Raw genomic sequence first — 27,947 nt, forward strand, 5'->3', positions numbered from 1 at the left:
TCACTATGGGAACCTAAACATTTTACCTCAGCTCATTAAATGGATGATTCTATTTAGCACATAAACACTGAAAACAATCAGATTTACCAAGCTGCATTTTAAAAAAAATAGGTAAATTTTAAGACAGTAAGCAAGCTGCAAGAGCTTTATATAGTCATCTGGATTAGCCAATGACATTCTGCTGACGTTAAATAGTACTTACTCAGGGCTTTTGTCCCAATTCAGCATCTACAAGACAGGTGCATTTGCACCAGTTTTTCCCTTCTCCTTAACCTCTTCTTTCAGTCACTGTATGGCAGGAGCAAGAAAGAAGTATCTAACAGCCACTGCCAGGCATTACATGTTGGTTTCCAGGAAGCCACCATTTATAAATTTAATAGTAATGTGGTTGGATTCACCAGTAAGGTACCAGAAAAAAATGGCTAAGTTTTAAACTAGACTATCAGACACATAAAAAAAAAAATTAAAAAGTAATCAACTCTACCCCAGGGAATAAAGAAATCCCTCAAACTAATTGTGTATACCTTAAAATTAATAAATAAAAGGCAAGGAGTATTTAAATCCTGATTCTTGCCTTTCCTGAGTGTCACCAAAACCTCCAGCAGTAATTATGCCTTTCAAACACGAGGTTGTAATTAGGGATTACGACAAACAGTTACTGGAACAGAGAAAGCCCAAGATGTGGTTTCTGTGAAGCTCTCTGGAGTTGCCTATTATAAAGCAATCAGCCCTGCTGGAATGGGGAAAGCACCCCACAGGTCTCTGTCTGAGCAGCACAAGGAACAAAGGCAATGGAAGAAACACTATGAAATCCAGGGAAAGGTCTGTGGAAACAAGTCAGTTTGATACAGACACTGTATGTGACTTTCAGCTCCATCCAATCTGACACTGCTGTTTTTAAAAACATGCATGCCAAGTTTAAAATTCCAAACCCATGGGCATTAACCTCAAATACTCCTAAAGTTACAAAATGAAGTCAGCATGTTGCACAGTGGTTAAACCCTTCATAATTTTAGACACCTTTCTTGCATGGTCAGAGCCATGGCACCATCATCATCAGGACCTTCAGAGCCTGCTGGACTGGGAGAGATAAAACCACCTGTGGTTTTTCAGCTACCAGTGATGGGCTGGACAGAATACTCAATGGGTACATTCAACAACAATGCTCTGTGCTTCCTTGGGGAGGGCTACAACACAGCGGCTTCCAGACTAAGCGAGAGCCTAGTAGGCAACTGACCTGCAGCCCTGCAGAAGAGCCGGCCAATGTACCAGACATGTGCCCGGACTCTGGGCTTACCTGACGGGGAACTTCTCTCCATGCACTGCTTCTGAAGGTCCAGGCTCCGCAGCTCCTCCGTACTGGCGTATTTCATGACAGAGTTGATGGAGGTGAGGGTGCTGATGAGCTGTGAATTCAGAGATCCAATCTGGGAGTGGGGCTCCCCAAAGGCTTCTGCCAATTCACTGTAATTTTCAGCAAGCAGCATCTGCTGTTCCTGCAGCAGCTTCTGCACACGTTCAATGTAGTGATCCAAGCCTGTCCTCAGCTCAGGCGGAGGCAGAGGGCTCTCCAACTGACCACTGACTGGGTCGCACACAGACTCTCCCCCAACACCTATGCTCCTGGTGCCAGTCGGGACAACCGGCAATGGAGGGGGTCCACAGGCGATGCTCCTCATTTTCAGACCAACCAAGTAGTTCTCATAAACACTTATCTGTCCAATGCCACAGTCTTTGGTTTTTATTGCAGAAGGCTTTTCAAAGCCAGGGTGGCTAGAGAGCACGGTGCCGACTCCAACCGAACGCATCTTAGTAGACACGTGTATGTCCTTCACCCGGCCATCCCCTACAGCCACACTCCGCAACTCCACACTGTCCGTGCTGGTCTGCTTATCACAGCTGCTCAGAGTGGTGTTAGTCCCACAGTCCACCAGGCAGGCCACCTCTGTGCTGGTGCACTGGCTCACCATCTCCAAAGCAGTGCTGGTTTGCTGGCTAGCTGTGGAAGGCATGGCCATCACCATCGCCTCTGCCCTGGGTACAGCCTCTGTGACTGTTTCACGGGACACGTGTTCCTTGGGCACACAAACCACCACGTTCACCGAGCAGTCCCCGCAGCCCACAGACCTCACCGCTCCAACCGCCCGTGCCATCTGGCAAGGGCTCGGCACCTCCGCCAGCTCCTCTGTATTGACACCTGTCTCACAGACGCTTGTCTCTGTGCCCACTGACTTATCATGCAGCTCCATGGACCTCTCTGTACCCTGATCTTGCACCTCTGCCCTCTCCCTCACCAGCCATCGGCTCATCAGGAGCTCGGGGCCCGCAGCTGCGCTCCGCGTGGCGGGTCTGCAGGAGGTGCCGATGCTACTCATCTGCAGATGGTTTCCCACTGACGAATCAGCAACCTCCACGTGGTCTCCCACCATTTGGTCTCTCGTTTGTATGACAGCCTCCACCATCCTACTGACAACATGGGGCTGAGCCATCATGGCTTTATCCACCTTTTTTCTAGACCCAGCTGCCTGCAACTCCTGTTTTAATTTGGTCATTTCCCTGTCATGGGTGGTTTCCTTCAACTGAACCTCTAGTCTGTAAATCTTCTCCTTAAGGGCTTCAATGGTCTGCTGCTGAAGCTCTATCTCTTTCTCAGCCTCTGTAGACAATCCGAACATGGCCTCTGTCACCCCAACTCCACACTCCCTCATTTCTTTCTCTGTTCCCACAGCTACTTCTTTGTGTTGCCTTGCAGATCTGTTGTATATAATGACATCGTTCATGTTCTCATCAGCACCCACAGCAACAGATCGGGCTTCTTTTGCCAGACTTTCTCTATTTACCCGAAGGTTTGCTGGACTTTCATAGTTGCTATCTTGGATTTTTTTCTCCAGGGCTTGCATCTCAGCAGTCAGCTGTCTGAACTCCTCTATCCTCTGAGAGCTCTGTTCCACACTCTCCATCTCTTCCTCACAATCTATATACAGTTCTCCACCTCTTCTCACCTGAGACATGTGTTCCCACTGCTCTGCATTTCCTGCACTGTAGGATCGCTTTCTGAAACCGTATGTGTCGTTTTGAGTGGCTTTCCTGTGGTTTTTGAGCTCAGCCATCATGTGCCTCTTCTCCTCCTGCAACACTGAAATTTTGACCTGCAGCACAGGAATAGTCTTCACTTGTTCCTCAAGCTCCTTGAGACGCTTGAGGGCAACTGCCATTTGCTCCCTAATGTGCTGCAGATGCACCGGGCTCACATTGGTGACCGGCGTGGATATTCCCGAGCTCATGGGGCTGTGACGAATGGAACTGCCCAAGGAGGAGCTGAAACAGGTGCCATAGTCGCCGTTCCCCTGATACCCATTCTGCAGGTGCTGAGACATGTGACTGTACCCACTGGATCCCACAAAAGAGGGGAGGGAGCTTGTGGAGCCCATACCTCCAAAGCTGGAAAGTCGAGGCCTGCGGACATCTCCAGGTGTGACCTGCATCATCCTCTCCTGCTCCAGTCGCCTCCGTGTTTCCATGAGGGTTTTTGTTACAAGGAGGTTGTGCCGAGGAGGCTGGGGGGAGGGAGGAGGAAGCTGTTTATTCTCTGGGACAGTTAAGTAGGTAGGAGATACTTCAAAGGAAACTGAGGGTTTTGCAGGGACGGACAAGGTTACTTGACTCCTCGCTGCCGAAGACTGCTTGTTTTCATCACTGTTTGATGAAGAGAGAGACTCTGTGGAGGTCCAGCCACTGCACCGGCCACCAGAGTTCTTGGTACCCACTGAGGCTGGTACAGCTTTCCTCCCCTTTCGTATATTTAGTTTCTTAATGGTATTCCCCTTTTGTATATCATCCACGTACTTCAGAAAATCTAAGTCTAGCTGGTAGCCATAAGGTGTTTCCACAAAATAGGTGTCTCTCCGTTCTTTTTCATCTTCTCCATTTATAGTAGCTTCCTCTTTTTCTGGAAAAGAAGAAACAAAATCAGCATTCAGTCAACTACGCACTCACAAGTGCAGAAAGACGGGTGCTCACTGCATGCCAGAGGCAGAAACTGCTGCTGCAGCTCAGCGAACAGACCGACTTTCCGCTGACTGACCCTTAACACTAAATCCTGATTAACTTTTAAAAAGTTAATCAGTGGGGTTTCAAATGCTGAGAAGTGCATACCCACATAAACGCGAACACACGCATACACACAGACAGTGTCTGTTAACGAAGGGGCACAGACAGTAGCTCAAAGCTGTCCTTGCCCAAATCCTTCCAGTCTTCCCATGCCTCACCGAGCTTCCACACATGCTACGTTATCATGTAAAGACCACAGGATTACAACGTACCGCACAAATCATCTGGAGACCAACTTGTCTAGAGGGTGCATTCAAGCAGGTGATGGGAACTCTGACCCCAGTCCTTATGCAACCGATGCCATTAGACTTTACACAGCTCTGCAGCGCTGTTTTATGGCTCTGGAAGTGTGCTCTCAACTCAGCTCATATTACTTCCACCAGCACCTCTGCCTCTTTCATTTCAAACTCCGTGAAGCCCCCACCACCACGACAGGCAGCTTAAGTCCCTTCCAGCAGGGTCTCGAACCCCACTGCTCAGGGACAAGAGTCATACAAGAGGTGCACCCACCTGCCCTCCACATGCAGAACTCGCCTGTTCCCGAAGTAATCTAAATAAAACTTCAATACACCTGCTGGGTTTTCTCAGGCTGCGTATTTATATGCAGCACTGCCATACAACCTGCTCCTCCCTGGCCTCATACTTGGCAGGAGTAAAAATACAAATAAAGAAAAGAAAAAACCAAACCAAAAACGGAAAAACAACTATTGCAAGTTATGCGCTGGAGGAATAAAAGCCGGCTTTCCGGTTACCTGAGTTAGCCACATGTCTCTGCCCCCACACTGCAAATTTTCCAGCCACGTACGGCTGTCCCAGCTTCATGTGTCACACGCCGGAGCCCTGCCTCCCTCCAGCTCGCTCCTGCTTCGCCCCATAAGGAAGAGCCGCCGCCCCCGCGCTCCCCTCCGCGGGCTGCTACCGTGCCTGGGCGCGGAGGCAGCGCTCCCCTTCGCTTCTGAAGGGAGAGCTTTGGGAGCCGCGTCTTCTTAAAGGAGTATAAGCCTCAGGGGAGGAGGAGGTAGGGGGCAGAGAGGGGAAAAAAAAGAAGCTCTCGACTTACTGCAACTACAGGAAGTGACTTAATGTTGCACTAAAAAGGTTTTCGGCGGGGGGGGGGGGGGGGGGGGGGAGCTCTTGTTTTTCCAGTCTCCTTGGCATACTTAAGAAAAGCTTTGCCTACAGACAGTGTAACTGCCTTCATGGCGATCCGTCAGGCTTTTGGCTGCCACAGGACATCCCGAGCAATAGATGGGAGGAGGGCACTGCTCAGAAGAACCCACCATCCCCAGTTCGGGAAAAGAATAGAATGGAGGCACAGACACAGGCACGCACATGTGAGAGCCACAGCAGTGGGACCGACCAGAACACCTCAGTACCTCGGTTCTGCAGTGTAGACAGACGGTTCGACAGACACAAACAACGCCCCCCCCCCCCGACCACATGTTTCTGGTGAAAGACCAGAGTGTCAGTATGGTGTGGTATTTACTTACAGATACACCCAAAATAGCCATCTAAATACCAGTGGAAGCAAAAATACATCCATACAAAAACACTTCAGACACATAAGGACACACAGCTCAGTTCTGTCCAGTAGGACTGCCTCAATGTCAGACGGGAAAAATCTCCAGGACTCCCGCTGCCAAGGAGAGAATGAGAGCATATTCTCTGAATTACTCTTCCTCCCTGAAGATTCTCATGCTGGCTCCATTCCCTGCAGACAAACAACTCTCCACACCCCACGGCTCCACACCCTAGGCTGGTCCCGCCTGCACCCTCTGTTTGGCCCCACTCTCTTGTCCCTCATTCCCTGTACCCTTCTGGGTTCTTCTTGCCTTCTTCCCATGCTTTGGATTTCTCAGCCATTTTCTCTACTTACATCCATTTGCTTGCACCACCAATTATCGGCCAAAACCTGGTTATACTCTCACCCCTCATCTCAGGTTTTGTCCTAGTCACTTTACCCAGCTCATGTAAATTCAAGCTCCATTGGTTTTACCTGTTGTCCCATTTTTCCCAGTTCCTTTCCTCTGCTTGTCTTGGTCCTTGTCTTCCTACCCAGCAACATCTCTGATTCTCCCATCACTACACCAGTGAAGTCAAACATTTTCTCTGAACTGTCCTTGGGCACAATACTTAAGTGCTGGATGAGGGAGGAAGAACAGACTCTTCCTCGTTGGAAGGCCTAGGACTTAAGAATTAATGCACCTTTGGAAAAATATTCATAAAACCTCTAAAAAGACATGCAAATCTCATGTTCAGTCATGGGAATCAAACTGGGATCTCTAATGTACTTTCTTCTTCATGGAATTAAGATTGCTCAACAGAAACCTATAAAAAATAAATAGTAGTAAAGAAACAACCACACTGACACTGAATCACTCACTAAACTTCTCCACAACACATGCAGACAGCTCAGTGTCTTCACAGTGGAATCTCTCTGGTCCTCAGCTGAAGCTGGCAGCAGTGCCAGGACACAGTTTGCATCTGGCGCAGCACAAGACGGTGCATGGAGCTGACTGCCTACTGCTTCTCCTTAAAACAACACAATGGGCATTCCACCAACCCAATCCCAGTATTGTCCGTTGATCCCTGGAGACGCTTCTTGATACATTAAGACAAATGAGGATGAGGCATTCAATCCACTACCACCAACACAACACTGAGGCAGCATGCAGGAGCTGTGCCAAGCCTTTGTGCATTTTGTTGTCTCGGAGAAAGGGCCAAAATGGGTGTGCCTGTTAAATATGAAACAAAACAAAATGGATGGCTGTTCTGAAGCAATAAAAATGGTTTTGTTGGTTCCAAAAGGAAAAAAAAATATATAATAAAGATGAAATTAATGAACACGTGGTAAGGCTGCAGCCCTCCTTTTCAGCCCTTAGGTGGTGGATGAACCATGGATACTTCCTAACTTTGGTGGGTGAGTATCAAGTGCTACACCAGCAGGTACCCCAGCTTAACCTCAGAGGAAGCAGTGTCCCTCCATGCCCAAAGACCTCAAGTGAGCAAAAGATTCCTATGCCCACACACAGAGAAGTATTATAGCAAACACCACACTGTACAAACACTCTTGTTAGGCTCCTTGTCTCATCCTTGGCCAGTTGATCATGGACACTGCTAAAGTTAGAACTATTCCCTAGCCTCTGCAGAATATCAGGCAAATATTAATCACGTGTGCAGATGCACAAACACATACACTTTTGTCTGTACAAATGCTGCAGACACTCTTGTTTTCATAGAAAAGGAAGGTTGGAAAAGACCTTTAAGATCATCAAGTCCAAATGCAATGAGACACAAACACATCATGTTTTAAAGCCAGTACCAGTGAAGTAGAACATTCTGTGAAGAATAGAGCCCTCGTTGTGGTACTGTCGTTACTAATGCATTTCTCCAGAAGTATACAAAGACTTCATTTCCCTCTCCCTGCTGCAGGATAACCATGGGAAGGACACAAGTGGCATTTTAAAAATGTACTCCTCAAATCTCACTTTCTGTACTGCTGGGACTGGCTCTGCTCAAACATTCCAGTCTTGCCAACCTCTATTAAACTATATCCTATCCAATGCACTACACAGGAACATCAGTATATTAAAATACTGAGTCTGCTCTACCTGAGTCCACACTAACCATGGCAGCTTCCAGCCCAGGAGAACTGGAAAAGAATAGAATATTTAGTTTCTGTGCTACAAGACTTCTCAGGAAGACAAAAGCAAGGGAAATGTGGGCACGCACTGAGTTTTGGTTCTGCAAGCCAGAAAAACTGTACTGCAGAGCTGCGCCTTGGAGGATTCAAGGGCAAAGAGAAGCCATTGAAGATGTATTTCCAACACTAAAAGTCTGAGGTGCCTTGAAAAATACAGACATCCCATGTTAGGCCTGCTCTCCACATCTGGTTATGATATCTGCTCTAACGCATTTTTATCATGGATCTGACTGCTACTAAAGTAGTCTTTTTCACTGAAATATTGTTATGAATAACAGTCTCCTTCCAGAGTTGTGGCGTAAGATAATTCATAAAGAATGCTGCAAAGGAAAAAATACAAAGGCAACAGTTGGCATAAATGGAGTCAAATCAGTATTTTTGTATGATCAGCTTCAATTTGAAAGGTTCTCTGGGGCAGGAAAAGGAATTAAAAAAAAATTATGACTTTTTGATTCCTTACTAGAACAGAGAAAAAATTGGTGCGCTTTCCCCTTCTCCTCTCACCTCCAAAACACTACTTTTGTTCTTTTCTTTTTCTTCTCTTTAGCATATATAAATGACTATCAGCCTCACCTTCCGAAAAGAGCCAAAACTCATGAGGCCACGCACTTTTTTTTAAAAAAAGCAGAACTGAATATTTGGCCATTTTTTCTGTAATTCTCCTTTTCAAGTGTTGGGATTTGAATGTAAGTTAAAACAACCACAACAAAACCTCTTGGAAAATAGACCTTAACCTTCCACCCTCATTTTATCAGTTTTCTCTTGGCTAGCAATATACAGAAGGTGCCATGAAAATACTTGCTCCCAAACAATTCAGTCTAGCTCTCTCCTGTTTTCAAAAGTGCTAGTGGGGAAAAAAAACAAACTAGCAGTTGACCTAAAAGATTTTTATTTTATTCCAAAAATCTAGAGGGGAAAACTTACAGAAACAGCAAGTAATTTCTGTACTTTTCCAGACACAGCAGGAGCATCAAGTGTTTTATTTTTGCCTTTGCAGTTAAAGCACAGGTGTGGAGTACACAGTGCCCCAGCTGGCTGCTCATCTTCTGCAAGGAGGAGAGGCATGGCAGCACAGCAGCCAAGCCACCAAGCTGCTCATGATCATACCCAGTGCTGCGTGCTGGGATGACCCAGCTCTCCTTGTACAAGAACATGGCACAATTGGGACAACTGCCCAGAACGCTACACTGTACTGTGGATGTGGCTGGTAACACCTTCCTCTCTTTTTCTGCCATGCAGAAACAACCAATAAATACTGCCTTGTAAGGAAGGTAATCTGTTTTGCTCATGCTCAGCTACAGTTACGCCCCAAGCAAACCGGATTTAACTCCTGATGCACCTCATGCTGTTGGGTATAGGGTATTACAGTCCAAACCAGAACACCCCAGCCAGAGAGGGATAACAGACCCTGCTATCAAATCCACACTTACAGGTGTGGAGGATTCTCCTGTTACAGAGGAGCACTGACAGCACATTTTACCAAAGAAATAAATCTCCAGTGTAAAATGTTTGCTGCAAATTTAATCTGAAAGAAAAATGAGGAGTAGAAAACTGGGAAAACATTTATATATGGTTTTTAGATTACTTTTCAAAATTTATGTGTCAATATCCCAGCTGGAGAGCTGACTTCTAAATCTGACATCTAAATACTCAGTGCTTAAGGTGGGGGCTGTAATCAGAAAACGGGGGATAGCAACTTCCCTGATGATAACAGAGAAGGGCTGAAGCTACGCCACTGTATAATAAACAGGGTTTTATTTCACGATGTAGATGCTCCAGCTCAGGTATTTGCACTGGTAAGCCACAGAGATGTGAATTAAGGACAGCACCTTAAATCAATGAACATAAGCAGCACCAGATGAAGAGAGATGGTTCAGATGGCTGCTATGTTTTGCTAGGGTTGTTAACACAAACACCAGGGCACTGGGCTAAGATTGCACATTTACCATGCAACACTGGTAAAAGAAGGAATTTGAAGAATCAATCTGCTCTTTTAATACCATGCTCTTTCTCGAAATACGATGATCACAGGAGAAAAACTCAAAACAATCACAGCCACAAAGCAAATAACATTAAAAGCATCACTGCATGCCCTTGTAGAAAGTGCCTCTCCAGCTTTCTTGCAGGCCCCCCTTAGATACTAAGAATGTTGCTGGAAGGTCTCCCTGGAGGCTTCACTTTTCCAGGCTGAACAACTCACAGTTTCTCAGCCTGTCTTCATAGCAGAGATGCTCCAGCCTTCTGATCATTATAATGACCCTCCTCTGAACTCACTCCAGCAGGTCTACATCATTCTTATGCTGGGGGATCCAGACTTGAGACACAGTATTCCAGGTGGGGTCTCACAAGAGTGGAGAAAAGGGGGAGAATCACTTCCCTTGGCCTGTTGGTCACGTGTCTGTGGATACAGCCCAAGGTGCAGTTGGCTTTCTGGGCTGCAAACACACATTTCTGGGTTATGTAGAGCTTCTTGTCAAACATCCCCAAGTCCTTCTCCCCCAGGCTGCTTTCGGTCCATTCTCTGCCCAGCCTGTAGTTGTGCTCGGGATTTCCCTGACCCAGGACTTTACACCTGGCCTTACTGAACTTGAGGACACAGGCCCACCTCTCAAGCCTGTCAGTCCTTCTGGATGGCATCCCTGCCCTGCGGAGTGTTGACCACACCATACGGCTTGGTATCACTCGCAGATGTGCTGAGGGTGCTACCACTGATCACGTCACCAATAAAGACATTAAACAGCACCAGTCCCAATACTGACCCCTGAGAGGGGAGTCATCCATCTTCATTTGGACATTGAGCTGTTGACCCAAACTCTTTGAGCACAAACATCCAGCTTATTCTTTTTACATCCATCAAATCCATGTCTCTCTGGTTTAGAGACAAGGATGCCATGTGGGACAGTGTCAAATACTTTGCATAAGTCCAGGTAGATGACATTGGTCAATCTTCCCTCATCCCACCATCCACTGTAACCCCACCACGGAAGGCCCCCAGATTTGTCGGGCATGGTGTGCCCTTAGTGAAGCCATGCTGGCTGCCAACAACCACCTCCTTATTTCTTATGTACATCATTTTCAGGAGGATGTCCCCCATGATCTTGCCTTGCACTGAAGGAAGACTGACTGGCCAGCTCTCGCTTTGGTACTTGTGATCAGATGGATGCACTAGTCACTCACTGTCACCTCCTCCTCAGGGGTCAATTCCTCAACCATAGAACTATTTCTTAACCTTGCAGAGGTTAAGAAGAGACTCTAGCTTCTCTTATTCTTCCTTTTGGTACATTTGCCAGCTATGACAGAGCATTTTGGTATCACATAGGAAATGCTGAGAATGCTCACCAGCCAGCTAATCAAAGGAGCATATATGCAGTGAATAGCCTTTTTGGTGTTAGAACGGGGTCTTTCAAGGTCACATTACCTATTTTTACACCATTAAATGTTTTCTTTCACATGGTACAAAAAGACTTACGTACAGAAGTTATAGCTGAGCATCACATAACCACAGCTAAGAATTATTTCTGTGAGCTGAAAGCAAAAACCACCTTCCAAAAACACACCTCTTAACCCTCTCTAGTCTTTTTAATGTCTAAAAGTTTTACTTCTAGAATCTCTGAAGTGAAAACTTGCAGCTCAAACAGAAGTTCATTTAAACTAGAAAATACATACTGTAAGAAAGGTGTGCAAATTAATTAACCCTGAATAAAAAATAATCTTTTTTATGAGAAATATGTTCCTGGGGAAGTAAAAAGCACAACCATCTTGAGAGTGACTGCAAAATGCCCCCCATTAAAAATTCACAAAATCTGATTTATATTATTGACAACTCCCTTATTTGAGGCTGATAATAAATGTCCTTTTCAAAACACTTGGAATAGCTTGGTATCTGGCACTTTGGTGCTGGGACATCTTGCGTGTGCACCACTTCAAGGCCATTAACCAAAAAAACTAAGAGGCCAGGCTGTTTTGCCTCCATCCCAGTTCCTGACTCACAGGTCCCAAGGGCAGTCAAACTACGAGTGGCAGGAAGCAGGGCATGGGTGGGAAGGGATACAGTCATTAGCTTAGTCTGCTAAGTGCCCCACCAGCAGCAAGGAAGAGCAGAGCAGAAACCATGATGGTGACTGCTCCTGTTGCCAACAGCACTGCCACTTCTGGATAGAAACAACTGAAAACAGTGGCCACTTTGGCCAATTGCTGTCACAAATCCAGATGAGGGTGTCCTGGGGCTTTGAGCATGATGAGCAGGTCTACTATCAGGCAAGTCAGAAACAGCCTTAGTTGCATTTCACTAATGTGCTTCCCAAATCATCCTCCACCAATGCCCCATTAATGCCCATGTCAACCAATGTAACTGAGATAGAAACAGCTTGTCTTACACTGAAAGCAAATCACTGAATTGGTGACAGGGGCTCAGTTGACTCAAACAGAGAAAATGCTCTCCCCTGAAAGATGTATATTTCCTCATTGTGAACTTAGCCTCCTGCTCTCTCAGTTATCACTGGGAAGAGCAGTGAGGTGTCATCCTTTACTTCAGAGCTTGAAATGGGGGGCATCTCTGTCCTGTTTAGTTATGCTGGAAAACTAGATGCTAACATGGCAAGTCCAAACCAGTATGAATGTATTCTTTTCAAGCACTTGATTCCCTGCACTTTTTTTTCATCTTGCAGTATTTGTCTACCTGAAAACTGTCCTTCATCATTCCCCGAAGTATTTATTTCATTCACATTCTACCATCTGCATGCTTTTTGGCTCCAAGCATATTTGTGAAAAATGAAGAGCATTCATTGTAAAGATACTCTCCAAATCAGAACAGCTCAGGCCTGACAAAATAATCTAAGTTTTTTAATAATGTAAGGCAAACAGTAGATACCAATCTCAGGTTCCTCACAGCCTGGGAGAAAGACATGCAGTCATCTACTCAATTCAGTGGGAGAGAAGTTCCGTTTCACACCATGGCCCTCTCCTTTATGAAAATGCATCCCAACAGATCTGAGCTTCAGACCACCACAGTCCTCTTTCTGTAAATACATCCCAATAGATCTGGGCTAACTGTGTCAGCCAGTGATGCTGATGAACACGAGGTTGACTCCCAGTGTTGATGAAGCACCTTGCTGTCCTCTGTGGCACAGGAGAAACTCCACAGCTCCCCTACTTCTCTTGCCAACACTTGAAAAGGTGGCACACCTGCCCCACTCTTCCAGCAGTACATCATCCTCTGTTGCCTTACACTACTTCATTATCACAATAAAAGTGACGAAAGAAAAAACAGTTAAAAAGTCCAGGGCTTGAATCCACATAGTAGGATGGGCTTCACAAAACTCAGGTAAAAGGCTGGTAAAGCAAGAGTAGCAAACTCCCAAATTTTTATCTTCCTTCCTTCCTTATCCAAATCATCTCCCCAAAGGAGTCATGGATGCAAGCTGGCTGTTTGCCTGAAAACATCTTTTTACACAAAGGTGCATCAGTGTTACCTGCTGAAGCACAAGCAAAGAAGGCTCTATTCACTGTCTATCCAAGAGCTACTGAATCACAAACCCAAAATATTTAGATTTATAATGCCATTACCCTTCTGTGCTTATAAGTCTTTGCAGAGGTGAGAAGTGGAGAACAGATACATAGGGCTATTGTAACAGGAATAACCATCAGGAAAGAACATGGACTCCAGGGATATAAACCTGCTGTGGCGTATTAAAACTGATTTACAGTTTCAGTTTCGTCTTACAGCTGTGCAGAGAGTGGAAAAATGTAAGAATTGTATTCTGCAAGAATGCTTCAACAAATACTTGTTTTTATGAGTCCTGGAAGGACATTATTTTATCACATGCTTGCCTCCATAAGAAATAGGGTTTATGCTGCATGACCAGTATGATATTTCAAATACTGGGAATTGTTCCCTCCTCCCCTTTTTTATATTAATTTAGTATGGATTCCTTCTATGAGATGTGTATTACTTTCCAAATTTCAAAAGCCTAAATGATTTGTATTTGCCAAAAAAATTGAAAGCTTTTCCTCTGCATTTAAAACAGTTCAGAACAACAAACTGATTTTCTCAAATAAGTTAAAAAAGCAATCACCAGATTAAATATGGAAAAGGTCATTATTACAATTAATTCTTTATGTACATTCTAAATAGCTAAAACCAGTGGTTTATAGTTGAAAGTCTATGAAAAATATTCAAAATTAGCAACTTTGAGGGCAAACCTTTCTGCTTTCTTTTTTTTTTTTACTACCTTTCTGCTTTTGAAGTGATGCTTTGCAGCAAATAGGTTCACAGCCCCGCTCCCTTCACTGGAGCTTTCACAACACCGATCTTCCATGAGAAAACCTGGGCTTGTTGAAGGGAACAAACTACTCTGTATGTAAGGACAAAAACAAAGAGGCCACCAGAGGTGCCTGAAACTGCAAGTGCAAGCTCCCTTCAGATGGCAGCACTTGTGAGACAACCCGACTCACCCAGCACCGTCAAAAACATGAAAAAACCCCTCAACCCATCCCAACTTAACATCCTATCAGAACATCAAGGGTTGGTTTTAGCAGAGCCAGCCCCTCACCCACACCCATTCGAGGATCTCACTCACCGATCCATGAGAAGCAAACCCCTGGATGTTACTGTGTTCAGTTTTTCAGCAAATTAAGTCTGAAGCACACTTCTCCTTTGCCTTAAAGGGACTGCATAGTCCTGACACATCAGCAGGCAGGGAGCCCAGTGGTTGCTACAGAGCATTTATTTATACTCATTTGGAATTTCCTGAGACAGTCCCAGCCCGGCAGCCAGCCCAGCCCGGCAGCCAGCCCAGCCCAGCGGTTTCCTTCACAGCACTTCACATGCTGTGCAATGCCTCTGGTTCCCCAAGGGTTAAAATACATTAAATGGGCAGCAGGACAAAAGGAACTGTACCAAATGACACACTAAAAAGATGCTAGTTTTTTTGTTTTGTTCTTTTCAGAAGAAGACACATTTAATTCCCAAAAGGGCATTATAAGTTCAGGTCACTTCTCTTCCACCCTGTGTTCTCCTTTCCTCCCAAGCTCTTCACCCCCCACCTCACTTATTTCTCACTCCCACATGTGGACTGAGAGCACAGAAAGGTTCATTGATATAATTTGGGCAGAACGATTACCCCTGTTGTAACCACCACTGCTTGCAATTTTGTCTGTGTTACATTCAATCTTGTTTTATTTATGCTTCTCAAATGCAGGTTATAATTTGAAGGATAAAAATAAAAAGTTCTAGTATATGTTTTCTTTTTTTTTCTGAAACACAGCCAAAATATAGAAGATATCCTTCATGCTAGTAAAAGCACTTTGAAAACAATGCACAGACATATCTGATTTTTCCATATTCAATTTTCTTGTTTCCACATAACACCAACTATTAACTGAAGTAAGGGTAACTGGGATTCCAGATGCAAGAAGACTCACTTCTCAGCATCACAAAAAGAGCCTCAAAGCCCTGAGCTCCATCTCTTTTCACCTCTGCTTACAACAACAGTTGCTGTTAAAAGTGAGAGACTCATTTAACAAGGGCAAAGGTCCTAAGACTTCACAGGACTAAAGGAAAATAACTTTATTTCCATGTTTTCCATGCAGATTCCCAAGAACAGTTAAAAAAAAAGGCGGGAGGGGGGAACAACATGAATTCTCAAAACAGTTTCCAAAATCACTGCAGACTGGAAGAGCTGTGCTTCAAACAAAAGTAGGATCTTGTGCTGCAATGGCAGGAGCAAGGTCCAAGTCCTCCACAATGCCTTCAGCTAAAATTACACAGACTTCCAATAAAAGTGTTTCCTGAATGTCTGATGGTTTCAGTGGCATTTAATATGAAGTAAAGTAATATACAATACTTCCAGGCATCAGCTTTTGGACTCTAAAGTAGGTCCTGCCCTCTAGGTAATTTTAAATTTATTTCCTTGAATTACAAGTCATTGAAGTATCCAGTATAAAACATGAGCTCAGGAAAAAAGTCTGAAGAACCCAACTTGCTTCATCTATGGACCATAAAAGTATGGAATTTTAATTGAACTTGGTTTGCTCTGTGCTCTAACTACCCCATGCATGAAGAAAAACAGCTCTCCATAAAATATTATTTGGGAGCAGTTCCTAACCATGGTTTGAAGTTTCTGCTAGAAGACAGAAAAACTCTAGGGCAGCTGACACTCAACCCATGCTTTCAGTTCAGGGAAAAAGCAAAAATTCAGCTCTTGCAACACTGCCTGGAGCCTGCAGCCACGACTTTGTGCTTGCTGGTCTTCAAGCCGTATCATTCAACCAGCCAGGTGAGAATGAGCAGTGCAGAGCAGCACTGGGTGTTAGTGATGGGCATCTCTATCTCCATCAGCAGGTTCTTCACACCTGGGGAGATCATTAAAATAACCATCAAGTTTTCTGTTGTGAAAACAAACATGACACTTGGAATAGTGAAGTGAAGAGAAGAGAATGGCCAGAACATTCTTCTCAAGAGTTAGGATTCTGCTCAGAGGAAAAAAAAAAAAATCTCTTAACATTATATGGTTTCATTTTTCTAAAAAAAGACAGCATGATATCCTGTTTAGAGAAGAACAGATTTTAGCAGCTGTCTCCACATGCTCCATCTGTTTACCATTACTCTGTGGTTTTGAGGGCTCGACATTTGAACAGGCACTTCATCAAGTCATGCACCTTGAGTGGACTGTCCTCAAAACACTCTCCAGGCTGAAGAAGACCTGCCACGAGTGCATGTAATAACCCAAAATGAGTATCAGCACATCAGCTCTTGTCCAGCAATTCAAATATGGAGGCACATGTCTGGGTTAGCACCAGTAAAACCTAAAGGCAATGAGCATATATCTATTTATTTTCTTGGCCTTTGAGATCATTAAAGTGTCAAATAAACTCATTCAGCTACTGTTTGCAGTAGAAACAAAACTGAGGTCAGAGAACAGCTCCCCAGTGACCAAAAAACCTGACTTGGTCTGAAGCAGAGTCAGTGTAAGGTTTGGTGTATGATATCATTTTTCATTTATTTATTTATTTATTTATTTCATTTATTTTCATTTATCATCCAGCTGATAAATTCTTATCTAAAAAGCAGGTTATTTCACACCCCTTCTGAAAACAGAAGGCAGAGAGGGCACAATAGATCTGTGAAAGGCGATGGATGAAACACAGCTCTTTAAAACACGTGCCTCCAACAGACCATTTCCTCAGCAATGGAGTGGCTCTGCTTGGAAAGAATGAAATAATCTGCCTGATTACAGTGATACAGTCCAGGGGAGCACAGAGCTTGGCCATACACACCACTGTCAGGTTTATGTTCCTATCCCCAAAAACAGCTGCTGCATTTTGATGAAGTTTGGATATGGGGTTCGTCTAGATTTTAATTTGTGAAAGAGTGGGCATGTGCTATTTTGTATTTTTTTTTCTTTACAGCCTTCCAGAATTTGGCAGCTGGTTTCCATAGAATTATTTAAAATCTGCTAGCCTTTGAGGTCAGACATGAAACTGATCTGGCCCAGCCATCTCCTTCCTAGCAGATGCCTCTGGAAGGGCATAAGAAGAAAGCAAACACACAGCAACATTTCTCCTCTTGGCGTAGAGAAACCTGCAACCCAGAGACTTCCCAAGCTGGGGTGGTCCAGGATGGGTTTTGAGTCACAGTGTCAAATGTACATTTTCAGGTGCAACTGATAAATGCACCCCATTACTATCATTATCTAGTCGAAGTTCATACAGAATGAACTTCAACTACTTGTTATTTTGTGTGTCCTCAGGTAAGTAACAATCCCTACTGTTCTCCCAATGTACCTGCTTGGGAAAGCTTATGGTAAGAAATCTTGTGGGAGCAAGTAGACCATTCAAGCCTTCGAATCTCGTGAAATATTTTTTGTCTTAGAATCATAAAATCACAGAAACTTTTAGGTGCCAACAGACCTTTAAGATCATCAACTGTTAACTCAAGTTCACCACCATGTCCCTTCCCATGCATTGTGTCTACCTGTCTTTTAAACACCTCCAGGGATGGTGTTTCCACCACTTCCCTGAGAAGCCTGTTCCAAGCTTGGCAACCCTTTTGGTGAAGAAATTTTTCCTAATATCCAACCTTCCCTGGCACAACTTGAGGCCTTTTCCTCTCATCCTGTCACTTGTTGCCTGGAAGAACAGGCTGACCACCACCTGGCTACACCTTCATTTCAGGGAGCTGTAGGGAGTGATAAGGTCAGCCCTGAGCCTCCTCTTCTCCAGGCTAAACAACCCCAGCTCCATCAGCTGCTCCTTAAACAACCTGTGTTCCAGAGCCTTCACCAACTCTGTTACCCTTCTCTGGAAACAGTTCAGCACCTCAGTGTCCTTCTTGTACTGAGGGGCCCAGAACTGAACACAGGATTTGAGGTGTGGCATCACCAGTGCCGAGTACGGGGGGACAATCCCTGCCCTGGTCCTGCTGGCCACACTGTTGCTGGTACAGGCCAGGATGCCATTGGCCTTCTTGGCCACCTGGGCACACCCTGGCTCATGTTCAGCTGCTGGCACCAGCACCCCCAGGTCCTTTTCCTGTGGGCAGCTTTGCAGCCACTCTGCCCCAGCGTGTGGCACTGCCTGGGGTTGTTGTGACCCAAGGGCAGGATCTGGCACTGGGCTTTGTTGAACCTCACACCACTGGCCCTGGCCCATCGATCCAGCCTGTCCAGATCCCTCTGCAGAGCCCTCCTACACTCCAACAGATCAACACTCCTGCTGGAGTTGGTGTTGTCTCTAAACTGCGTGAGAGTGCCCCTGATAATTCCTCATCCAGATCAATTATAAAGACATTAAACAGAACTGGCCCCAGTACTGAGCCCGGGAACACCACTGGTGACCACCCACCAGCTGCACGTAACTCCATCCACCACCAGCCTTGGGGCCTGGCCATCCAGATGGGTTTTTACCCACTGAACAGTGGGTAAAGCCACTGAGCCACAAGCAGCCTATCTCTCCAGGAGAATGCTGTGGGAAACAGTGTCAAAAGCCTTACTTAGTCCAGGTAGCAACATCCACAACCTTTCCCTCATCCACTAAGCAGGTCACCTTGTCATAGAAGGAGATCAGATCAGTTAACCAGGACCTGCCTAATGGGATCCATGGGAAAGACTACACATCCTATTAATGTGCCATGTAACTCATAAACTGATAAGCAGTGCATGCAGTACATCACACAAGAACAGGACTGAAAATGGACAGTAAAGCTGGACTGGATGAGATGCTACACACAATTTCATAAAGAGATGTCTCTCCTGCTGCTGTGGTGTTGTCTTGTTCTATGGGCTGAGATGGTCTGGCTGAGCCATGTATCTGTTTGTAGAGTTGCAGCCTTACAACTTTTCTCTGCAAAGGGACAGTAAGTAGTTTTCTCAGAATTGTCAACAGTGTGTTTTTCACAGCACTGAAAATGGGTTGCAAGGAAGCAGAGGCAGAGGAGAGTTGGGTATCAGTCTGCACTCTTCAGGGTGTAGACATGGCGAAGTCCCTGTGCATCCCTGGGGAGAGCTGGGGTGAAACCAAGCACTGGAAAAAAGCACTGAGAGCAGTATCGGGGAACAAAAAGGGAAGGATGAGCATCCTGGATGGCAGACACACTGTCTGAGAGAGAGGAAGGGACTAGAACTGTAACTAATGATGACGAGGGAGAATAGTGAAAGTCTAAAGGGCGATGCAGAGGATGCATGGGCATGTAAGCACATCAAGTCCTGGCAATCTTAAAAGCCATGTAACAGCCATCTGTCTCCAAATACAAAAAACAGAACAGGAGCAGAAGAGAATTACTCTAGACAGGAATACCTTTTTTTAACTTTATAACTTAAGATATGGAAAAAATTTAAAAATTAAAGAATCACACTTCTGCTGGAGGGAGGGGAGAAGAGGGGACAGGGAGAAAGGACTTAGCCATGGACTTACTGAAGTAAAAAATCCCTGCTGATATTTGTAAGCCCTTGAAACCTGACTGCCCTGATCTTGTCTTTATACTTGTATCATATGCAAATATTAGTCCACTTTTTTCAACCATGGCCATGCGCTTTGCTGTATCTTCTTGCACTGTACATTTTTTTTTGAAAGCTGCACATTCTAGCTTTACCAAGCAGTGTACATGAAGTGTTAAAAATTGACCTATTTGCTAGTATTAGACCTGAAATTCCAGTAACAGCAGCAGAGTTGCACAAGTGTTTCCTTTCTATTATTTGATCTGCAAACCATATGACAGTGCTCCAGGCAGAGGTTGGCTGTGTGAAGCAACGGTAGGGAAGGGGCTAGGAGTACATCAACAACATGCCCCTCAGCAGTAAGAGACTACTCTAGACAAGGGATGTCTGGTTTACATAGGGAATACTGTCTGTTCCCAATTATCAGGTAATTTAATCCTCACTCTAATTTGACCAAACCTTCAAACCCAGATATTAAAAAGTACCCCCCTCCACACACTTTCAAACAAATACTGAAGGTCAATACAAAAATATCACAGACAGGTCCTGTATATTGAAGGAAATCAACATATTGTTATAAAGGAAAAAGATACAGGAATATATCAATTTTAAAAAGAGGAGACAATTACATAAACATTAATTACAGTGCAAGATAACTAGGGAGGAGACATTGGGCAAAATAAAGGGATGGACTGTGAGAAGGGGTAAGGGTCACATTACCTACTTCTACAGGTAAGAAGGCTTTGCAAAAGGTAGGGAAGGATGGACAGAAAACATGAAAGAGTATAACTGGATTGCACACTCACCTACCTCTCCAAGCGTCTGAGCATTTAGTTTTGTCGAAGTCTGTGTGAAGAGTCAAATGAAGAAAATTCTCAAGAGACTGAGGATATGCTCGAAAGAGTTTTAGAGAGATAGGGAGCAGGAGAGCCCTTTTTGGACCTGGCTGATCTGCTAATTCCCCCCAGACACCCCAACCTGTATCTCACCGCAGAGGTCAACCACTGCTTTCTGCCAACATAGTAAGTATAATTTCTGGATGAAATCAGAGGAGGCAATGGCAGAAAAAAAAGGGGAGGCTGGACACAAGCATGCTTCTGTCCCAAAGCTCAGAGCTGGTTACACTGAGACATCCTGGCAGGAATCTGTACTCTGCTACCCAGGGGAGTCATGTTACCAGAGGAAGGAAATGGAAATACAGCAGCAATGCCAACGTGGGAAGTCGAGTGCTCCCTCACCCCCTAAAAGTGCTTTGAAAACATGATACAGGAAGGGCTGCCCTTCTGTCATCTCTAATACAAAGCCTTACAAATGGCTCAAAAGAGTGGGAGGAGAGAGGTGGCCACTACAAGAAGCTTCCCAAGGACTTCTGCTCCAGTAGTAACGCTTTTGTAAGGAACATATCTAAATGCAGCCACTCAAGTGTTTACAGAAGACGACCAACTGTCATCAGACTATTTTCATCCAAGTCATTTTCCGGAAGGACCCTGTATTTTTAAAAGAAACAAAATACCTTCCCTTCCCACAGGGAGGACATTCATATGCATTATTCATAAATTGCTTTCTGCAGAAGAATCTGGGAAGTGAGGAATACTGTAGAGTAGTTTGGGGAAAGATTTACTGAGTTGTATCTTGAAAGAGAGGGAAGGCAGACAATGAAGAGAGAATAATTTCTCAAGTCTGGAAAAAGTTTATTCTTGGTGTTTTTCCTGTGACATGTGCCTGCCTACTGGTGCTTGCTCCTTACCCTAACCCCAGCTGACACCAGACAGTGCAAAGCAGTGACTTCCACCACGAGAACTTAGGAGTTTTATCACTTTTAGTCTCCAGTTCAGTAAGGCGGCACGGTACTACAAACAGCAAGACATGCCTGATGAGTCCCTAGAAAACTACTGGCTTTAAAATACAAGAGGAGCACCCTGAGCTGCCTCCCAGGGTGTAAAGGGCACATTATTTCCACAGGGAGCAGCAGCAGGCCACAGGAGAACGTCCAGGTGCTGCCCACACAAGTGCATCACAGTGGCTCAGAGAAGGAAAGCCTGCATTGCTCCCTGAGCAAGCTTTCATCAGAGAGAATGAACAGTCCTCTGCCTAGGTGAGATGTAAGAATCTTCTGGGCAGCTGCAGAAGATAATCCAGAACATGACACAACTGTGGTAACCTCTGAAGAAAAGACAGATCAATTAAATCTGTTCCTTTTCTCAACACCGCTTTGGCCTCCTGCAGAGCATCAGCATCTGCATATAATGGCTTTGTATCTTGGACCATCTCTTGCCCATCACAGGCAATTTCCATTTCTAAGGACTGGGCTATCCAGAGCAGACTCCTATGTTCTCAAACTCCCAATGACAATGTATTTACCATATCCTTTCTAACTTCTTCCTGGCCCTTACCTTTCCACCAGAATCCAAAATCAGACCTGTAGCGCATTATTTGGGCAACAAATCCTGAGTAAAAGAGGATGCATGGTCCCTGGTCCTCTGCAGTCTCATAAAGGCCTTTAGGTTGGCCAAATGTAAGTCAATGCATTTTTAAGCTTTCTGCCACTGAGGCAAATGCACCCTTGGATTATAGGCATTAACTAGCAGTTGCAGAAACACTTATTAATTCAAGTAAAAAGCTGGCATTCACTGTGAGAGCACGTGCTTCAGCTCCAGCCATCTGTCCTTAAGGCAGATCTGGCATCAGTGAATGTACTACAGCATAGTGATGAAAATTTTGATATGACTTGTGATAGAGATTATGTGAAATCACTGGAGGCTCACTCACCCTTCTCCCCACAGATTTCAGGGTCCCACCCTACCTTGTTTTTAAATACTGAGCACCACCAGAGTGACTCACAGGATCACTTGTGGGTGAGGCAGCAGCCTGGATCCCAGTGACAGCCATCTGCCCATCCCAAAAGCTCAAGACTGCAGGCCAGTTCAGCAGGCTCTCCTGATGGCAAGAGCCTCTCACCAGCTGTCAAAACACACCTTGGGCATATACCCATCTCCATTAACTCCAAAAGTTACTGGAAACAGGCTTGGAGCAGGGAGAATGGTATGTGAGGAATAGGTCTAAATAGTCCCTCAATACACAGTCCTGACTCGAACAAATTACCCTTGCATGGCTGATTTGCTAAAAATACAAACTCACCTGAATCCTGGTCACTTGCATCTGCTAAATTAAGCAAACTCAGAGGCTGCTGAGTGCAGAGCTTGGTGTGTCAGTGGCACTGCAGCGATACCTCAGTGACAGCCATCCTGCAGGAAGCAGCAAGAGAGGCTGGCAGCTGGGCTCTTGGGGCAGGTACCTGCAGTACTCAGAGTAAAGGCTCCAAGCAGACAGACTACTACCTTTCAATCAAACACTTTCAACTGCTGACTTCTTCATGTCTGTAAGTTCCCAGATTGATGGTCTGTAATGAGGAATGGTGGATATTCTGCTAAAGTTAGTAACAGTGGTAATGTTCCGGTGCACAGCATTTTCTGCTTAAGACTATATTTACATTATGAGGTTAGAAATCATGCAAAATTCCTTGCGTATTGCCTAATATGAATGAGGAAAATTGAATCAAAGGAGAGACTGTAAGTCAAATAATACAGTAACTGAAAGAAAAGTGTGTCTGCAAATCTTTGGTAAGAGTTGTTACAAATCGATGCGGAGGATGTGTGATAAAAACGTTTGCTCTAAGGAAATGTGTGTTCTATTTATTAGCTTCAATTAAAAGGGTTAATAAGTTAGCTAGGGTTTTCATAATACTTTCCAACAGTTGCTTAAGCACTTATATACCAGCAGATGGAAAACACATTTATTAAACATTTGGTCTTTGAGTCATGCTGACGTTAGTATCTCAAGCAACATTAATTCAGGCAGCAGCTTTTTGTAATGGCCTCATTCTCTGACTAACTGGTGCACAGTTATAACTTCACACAGGAGTCAAGAAAACTGCTCAGATACAAAGAAAATCTGACCAGAAGCCCACAGGGTGCTCCAGAGCAACTGTGCACATATAAAATATGCAGAGAGATGCCAGGCTGCTGCAGAGGAAACAGCGGTCCAAATATGGTCTGTATCTCTCATCAAACCACCTGTGGTCCCAGAGGCCTGGCTTGCTCTAGGGAATGGAGCTGGATGCCCAGGTCAGCTGGGAGTGAAAAGAGTAAACTGGGAGCAAAGACACTTTGACAGCTGCAGACTGGCTATTACAGCAGAAGTTCCTTGCTTTACAGGTGTAAGGACACGAACGGTAGAAATGATGTTCAGGTGCTACAATGCCACTGCTTTAAGAATTGTGCAGGAATCTAAAGCACGGAGAGGAGTTAAACATGCAGGGAAACAGCTCAAATGAATGCGTGCAAGATGTAGCGCTTCTGTGTGTAGAGAAGCATGTTAAAAATGGAATGGGAAGGCGTGAAAAGATAAAGCCATACACTAGACTGAGGAGAAGGCACAGACAGAAGGGAGGAAAGAGAAAGGGTCAGGGAAATCTCCAACACTACGTAGAGAAAACGCTATACATTTGCTTTACTGCAAAAGAAAGGGTTTGTGCAACAGCCTTGCTATACTGACCCCTGCAGCCCATCCTTCTCAAGAAAACTGGAAATGCTTTTTTTAAGTCTGTTATGAAATGACTGACAATTCTGCAGTCTCTGGATACAGAGAATGAGGTGCTTAGGGAAGTCAAATAAAATAGATGTTTTTATTACAGTTAGGGACAAATACAGTTTTTAATCCTTTATCGTTTCTAAATCAGTCTCCTATGTTTGTTTTGCTGCTTCCTTGTTTTCCACATCGGAATAAATAGAATTAGACTGGAAGTTTATTCAGAACTTTCAGAATATGTGTTTTGAAAAAGAGTTTTCACGAACCAGTTGTTAGTGAAAGGAATGAAAATCCATCCAGAACTATTTCCAAACTTCCCTGTAAGTTTTCTGCTTGTGCACTGTGCTTTTTGTAGCTGACTGGAAGACACTTCTACAGATACCACTACAGAAATGTTAGCAGAGCCTCATTAAATAGACGAATTATGCATCAGTCCTAGCACACACAGAAGGTAACAATTACTGGAAGTTTCACCCAGCAGTTAATGGAGACACTAATACTATTTAGAGAAACAATCACCTCATTTATTTTTTTTTTCTTGTACTATGCAAAGAGAAATTAATTTGTATCATGTACCAAACCAGCTGCAGACTCCCAATAGCTCCCCACAGACAGAGGGTATTTCCCAGCTCCTGAGGCAGGTTCTTGGATGACTGCACAACATGCCCTGGACTTGCACTGCACTCCTTACCTCTGGTGAGTTTACTGGACTGAGCAGTGAGCTCACATGCCACCAGGGCAGACTCTAAAGAGCAAACAGTTACGACTATCCAGCACCTGATAAAATAAAGCAAAGTTTTCTCCAAGCACCAATTTATCTATCACTTTATCTATCACTAGTGTCACAGAGGATTCAGCTCTTTTCTGAGCAGACAGCACAGCTTTGACAAAGTCTAGTCCAAAATCACTACGAAGTCACAAAAGTAACTTCCAAAATGGATAAAAATGAACAAATAAGCTTGCAGCCCAAAGAAATACAGTTCACTACAAGACCTCTGTGCAGTGAAACTGTGAAGAGTGATAAAACTTTTAAGTCAGCAGCAAAAAAAACTATTGACAAACAGCACTGAAGCATAAACCTGTCTCTCTCTAAACTCTGTCATTTATTCACCACATTTGAGGTTCATCTCTTTACCGAGATAGGCAAGAGACAGAGAAACTTATGATAGGTGCTTTCATTATATCATCACTTGCTTTGTAGTTTATCTCCCATACACACTCACTAAAATATTTACAGCAAATGTACTTCCCATAAATACCCCTTAAAAAAATCTCTATACAAATGCAAAATAGCTAGATCCTTTCCTGGAAATAAGCTCCAAATTCAAGCATTCTCTACAGATTACATCTGCAGCAGCAGTAGTCCATATAGGCTTGTACACTGAAAAAAATTACCGAAATGGCACATAGGCATAATCATTTGATAGTGCAAGTACTCACATTCTCAAGTTAACCAAAGCAAACCAGTGCTTCTTAGTCACTTCATACTTGAATGAAGCTGAACATGTGGTCAGACTTGCCAAAATATTCAAGTAACATAAATGCAGCTTAGTAGTCTCTAACAAGTCTTTCTAGTTCTTTTTCCTGCTGCTGATTGATTCAGAGGGTGCAGAAAACACCACCCCTGAAAGTTTGTCTTTCCACTCTTAGAGCTCCGTGCAATTAAGAAACTTGCTTCAATACCTCCAACGCCCAGATCAGCTCCTGCTCATCCAAAGGCATGCTCTCCCAAGCAGCACAGCAGCACAACAAATCATAGGTATTTGCAGCCCAATATTCTGTCTATTATGAACTGCCGAGGATTTGGAGACACGGGCGTACATAGCTGCGTGTTAGAACGCCAGCCTCAAGGGTTTGCAAAGCCAACAAGTCCTGACAGTTTCTGCAAAATGTTGTCCAATTTAATTCTGAATTAAATACTTGCAATTTATTACAGCGTCTTTCTACAAATAAGGGAACAAACAGCTTTATCCTGCAAGAAGCCTTCTTTGCATAACAATCATGAAACGAAAACTTCATCTTGCATTAACATATCCCCCAGTACAAGCATTTAGATTGTTTTAGACTTACACGTCAGCCCACCAACTTTTTCAATAGACAATTCTACTGCAGGGAGAAAAAAAAATTAGTAAACCGATCAGTAACACTCCATGCCCAATTTTTCTTTCCTTGTAAGCAGAGGAAATTTTTCTGCATGACTTAAGTTAAAGGCATATTACAAAGAAAAGTCAAGGGGTTTAGGCAGCAAACAGCTACAGTTAAGTCACACAGCAGAGGTTTTGCAGTCCACTTTCTCAAAAGGATTACTGAAGGTTACAAAAGGATATGGTTTCTGTCTTAAAGAATATACTTCTAATTATATAAAAAGGGGGTGGGGGAAGGGAATAGGAATATCTTATTTCAGCAGATTTAACATTGGTGAATTTAACCTTAAATCACCAACTGATAATAGTAATTCCAAAGACTTAATGTAACTTTCACTAGCCTTTAAAAGAAACTTCTTGTTTTGCATAAACTGCACATAATGACACTCCATATTTCAACTGTCCTGCACACAAAATGTTTTAATCCCATGCTCTAATTAGAGTAATTCTACAGTGAGCACAGTGAGCAACCAACAAGCTCCTGCCATGCACTTGAAATTTTCCATCTAATCCTACTGTAGCAGCCTCAGCTTTAGTGGGCTAAAACTGTTTGTGCAGTGATCAGAAGAGGAAAATATTGACATAACCACAGGAGGAACACTGCTGCTGTGCTGTTATCAGTCGTTCTGCAATCTCTGCCCCCTCCTGACCTGCCAGCCCTCCTCAGCAACCGTTGAACATGCCAAGCAATCCATTTCACAGAGTATCACCCAACCAAAACAGACAGTTTGGGAGCTTCTTACAAATAACAAAGAAGTGAACACCTCTTCAGGATATTGCTTGAGAAATGTTTTTATGCTTTGCGGAGAAGCAAGCAACAAAAATTAGACTGACCAGTAAGGGTGACCAGGAAGAGCTGGGTATTTGATGTGCAAGAGTTGGTTAATCTCACAAATTAGTTACAGACACAGGGTAACAGCCACATGATTCTGCAGCAAAGCCCTAGGCCTCCCAGAGTCTAGAGTAAGCCCTGCAGGTCCTTGAGAGCAAAGCACACTGCATGCTGAATGACTGAGTGCCAGCCCTTAAGTCTTCCCAAACAACTTTCCACACTATAAATATTTAAAAGATTATCGGGGTGGGGGATGGGGGGGAACAGATGGGCTCTGATCTACCAGGAAACATGTTTTCAGTATTTAAACTGCCATTACTTCCTTTTCCTGCTCGCACAATGTAAGAATTTTTTTAATTAATAATCCAAAGGGGGAAATTGTTCCCGTTTAGTTACCTGTAGCACTGCCGTTAGTATTTGCTGGGTAGGCCATGTTTGCTCAGTGACACATCCACAGCTAGGCTGTTTGATGTCATGCAAATGCCATGCATCAAGTCCAACCAGACATGCAACCTGGAACAAACAAGTAAAAAGCAGTTAAAAATATGCAGTTTTAAGAAGTTAGGTACATTAAGGCATTTTTGAGTGTTTAAAGTGTCATCTTCAGTGCAAACTTCAGCACAGCAGTAACATGCTCC

At 44.2% G+C, this 27,947-nt stretch overlaps 1 protein-coding gene across 4 annotated transcripts in view; it reads right to left on the reverse strand.

Moving 5' to 3' along the window:
* Positions 1-27,947, reverse strand: part of KANK1 (KN motif and ankyrin repeat domains 1) — a 129,405-nt gene that overhangs the window by 22,649 nt on the left and 78,809 nt on the right. For 3 of the 4 annotated variants that reach the window (XM_032095668.1, XM_032095669.1, XM_032095670.1), the window contains 2 exons: positions 27,706-27,822; positions 1,298-3,949 (listed from right to left, as the gene is read on the reverse strand). In XM_032095668.1, the coding sequence (XP_031951559.1) occupies positions 1,298-3,949; positions 27,706-27,742 (2,689 nt within the window). In that variant the 5' untranslated portion in view covers positions 27,743-27,822. Of the gene's footprint in view, positions 1-1,297; positions 3,950-4,862; positions 5,147-27,705; positions 27,823-27,947 lie in introns of those variants that run through there. The other variant, XM_032095667.1, reaches the window with a different exon arrangement.

Source organism: Corvus moneduloides, chromosome Z (genome assembly GCF_009650955.1).
Source record: "Corvus moneduloides isolate bCorMon1 chromosome Z, bCorMon1.pri, whole genome shotgun sequence".
Taxonomy (NCBI): Eukaryota; Metazoa; Chordata; class Aves; order Passeriformes; family Corvidae; genus Corvus; species Corvus moneduloides.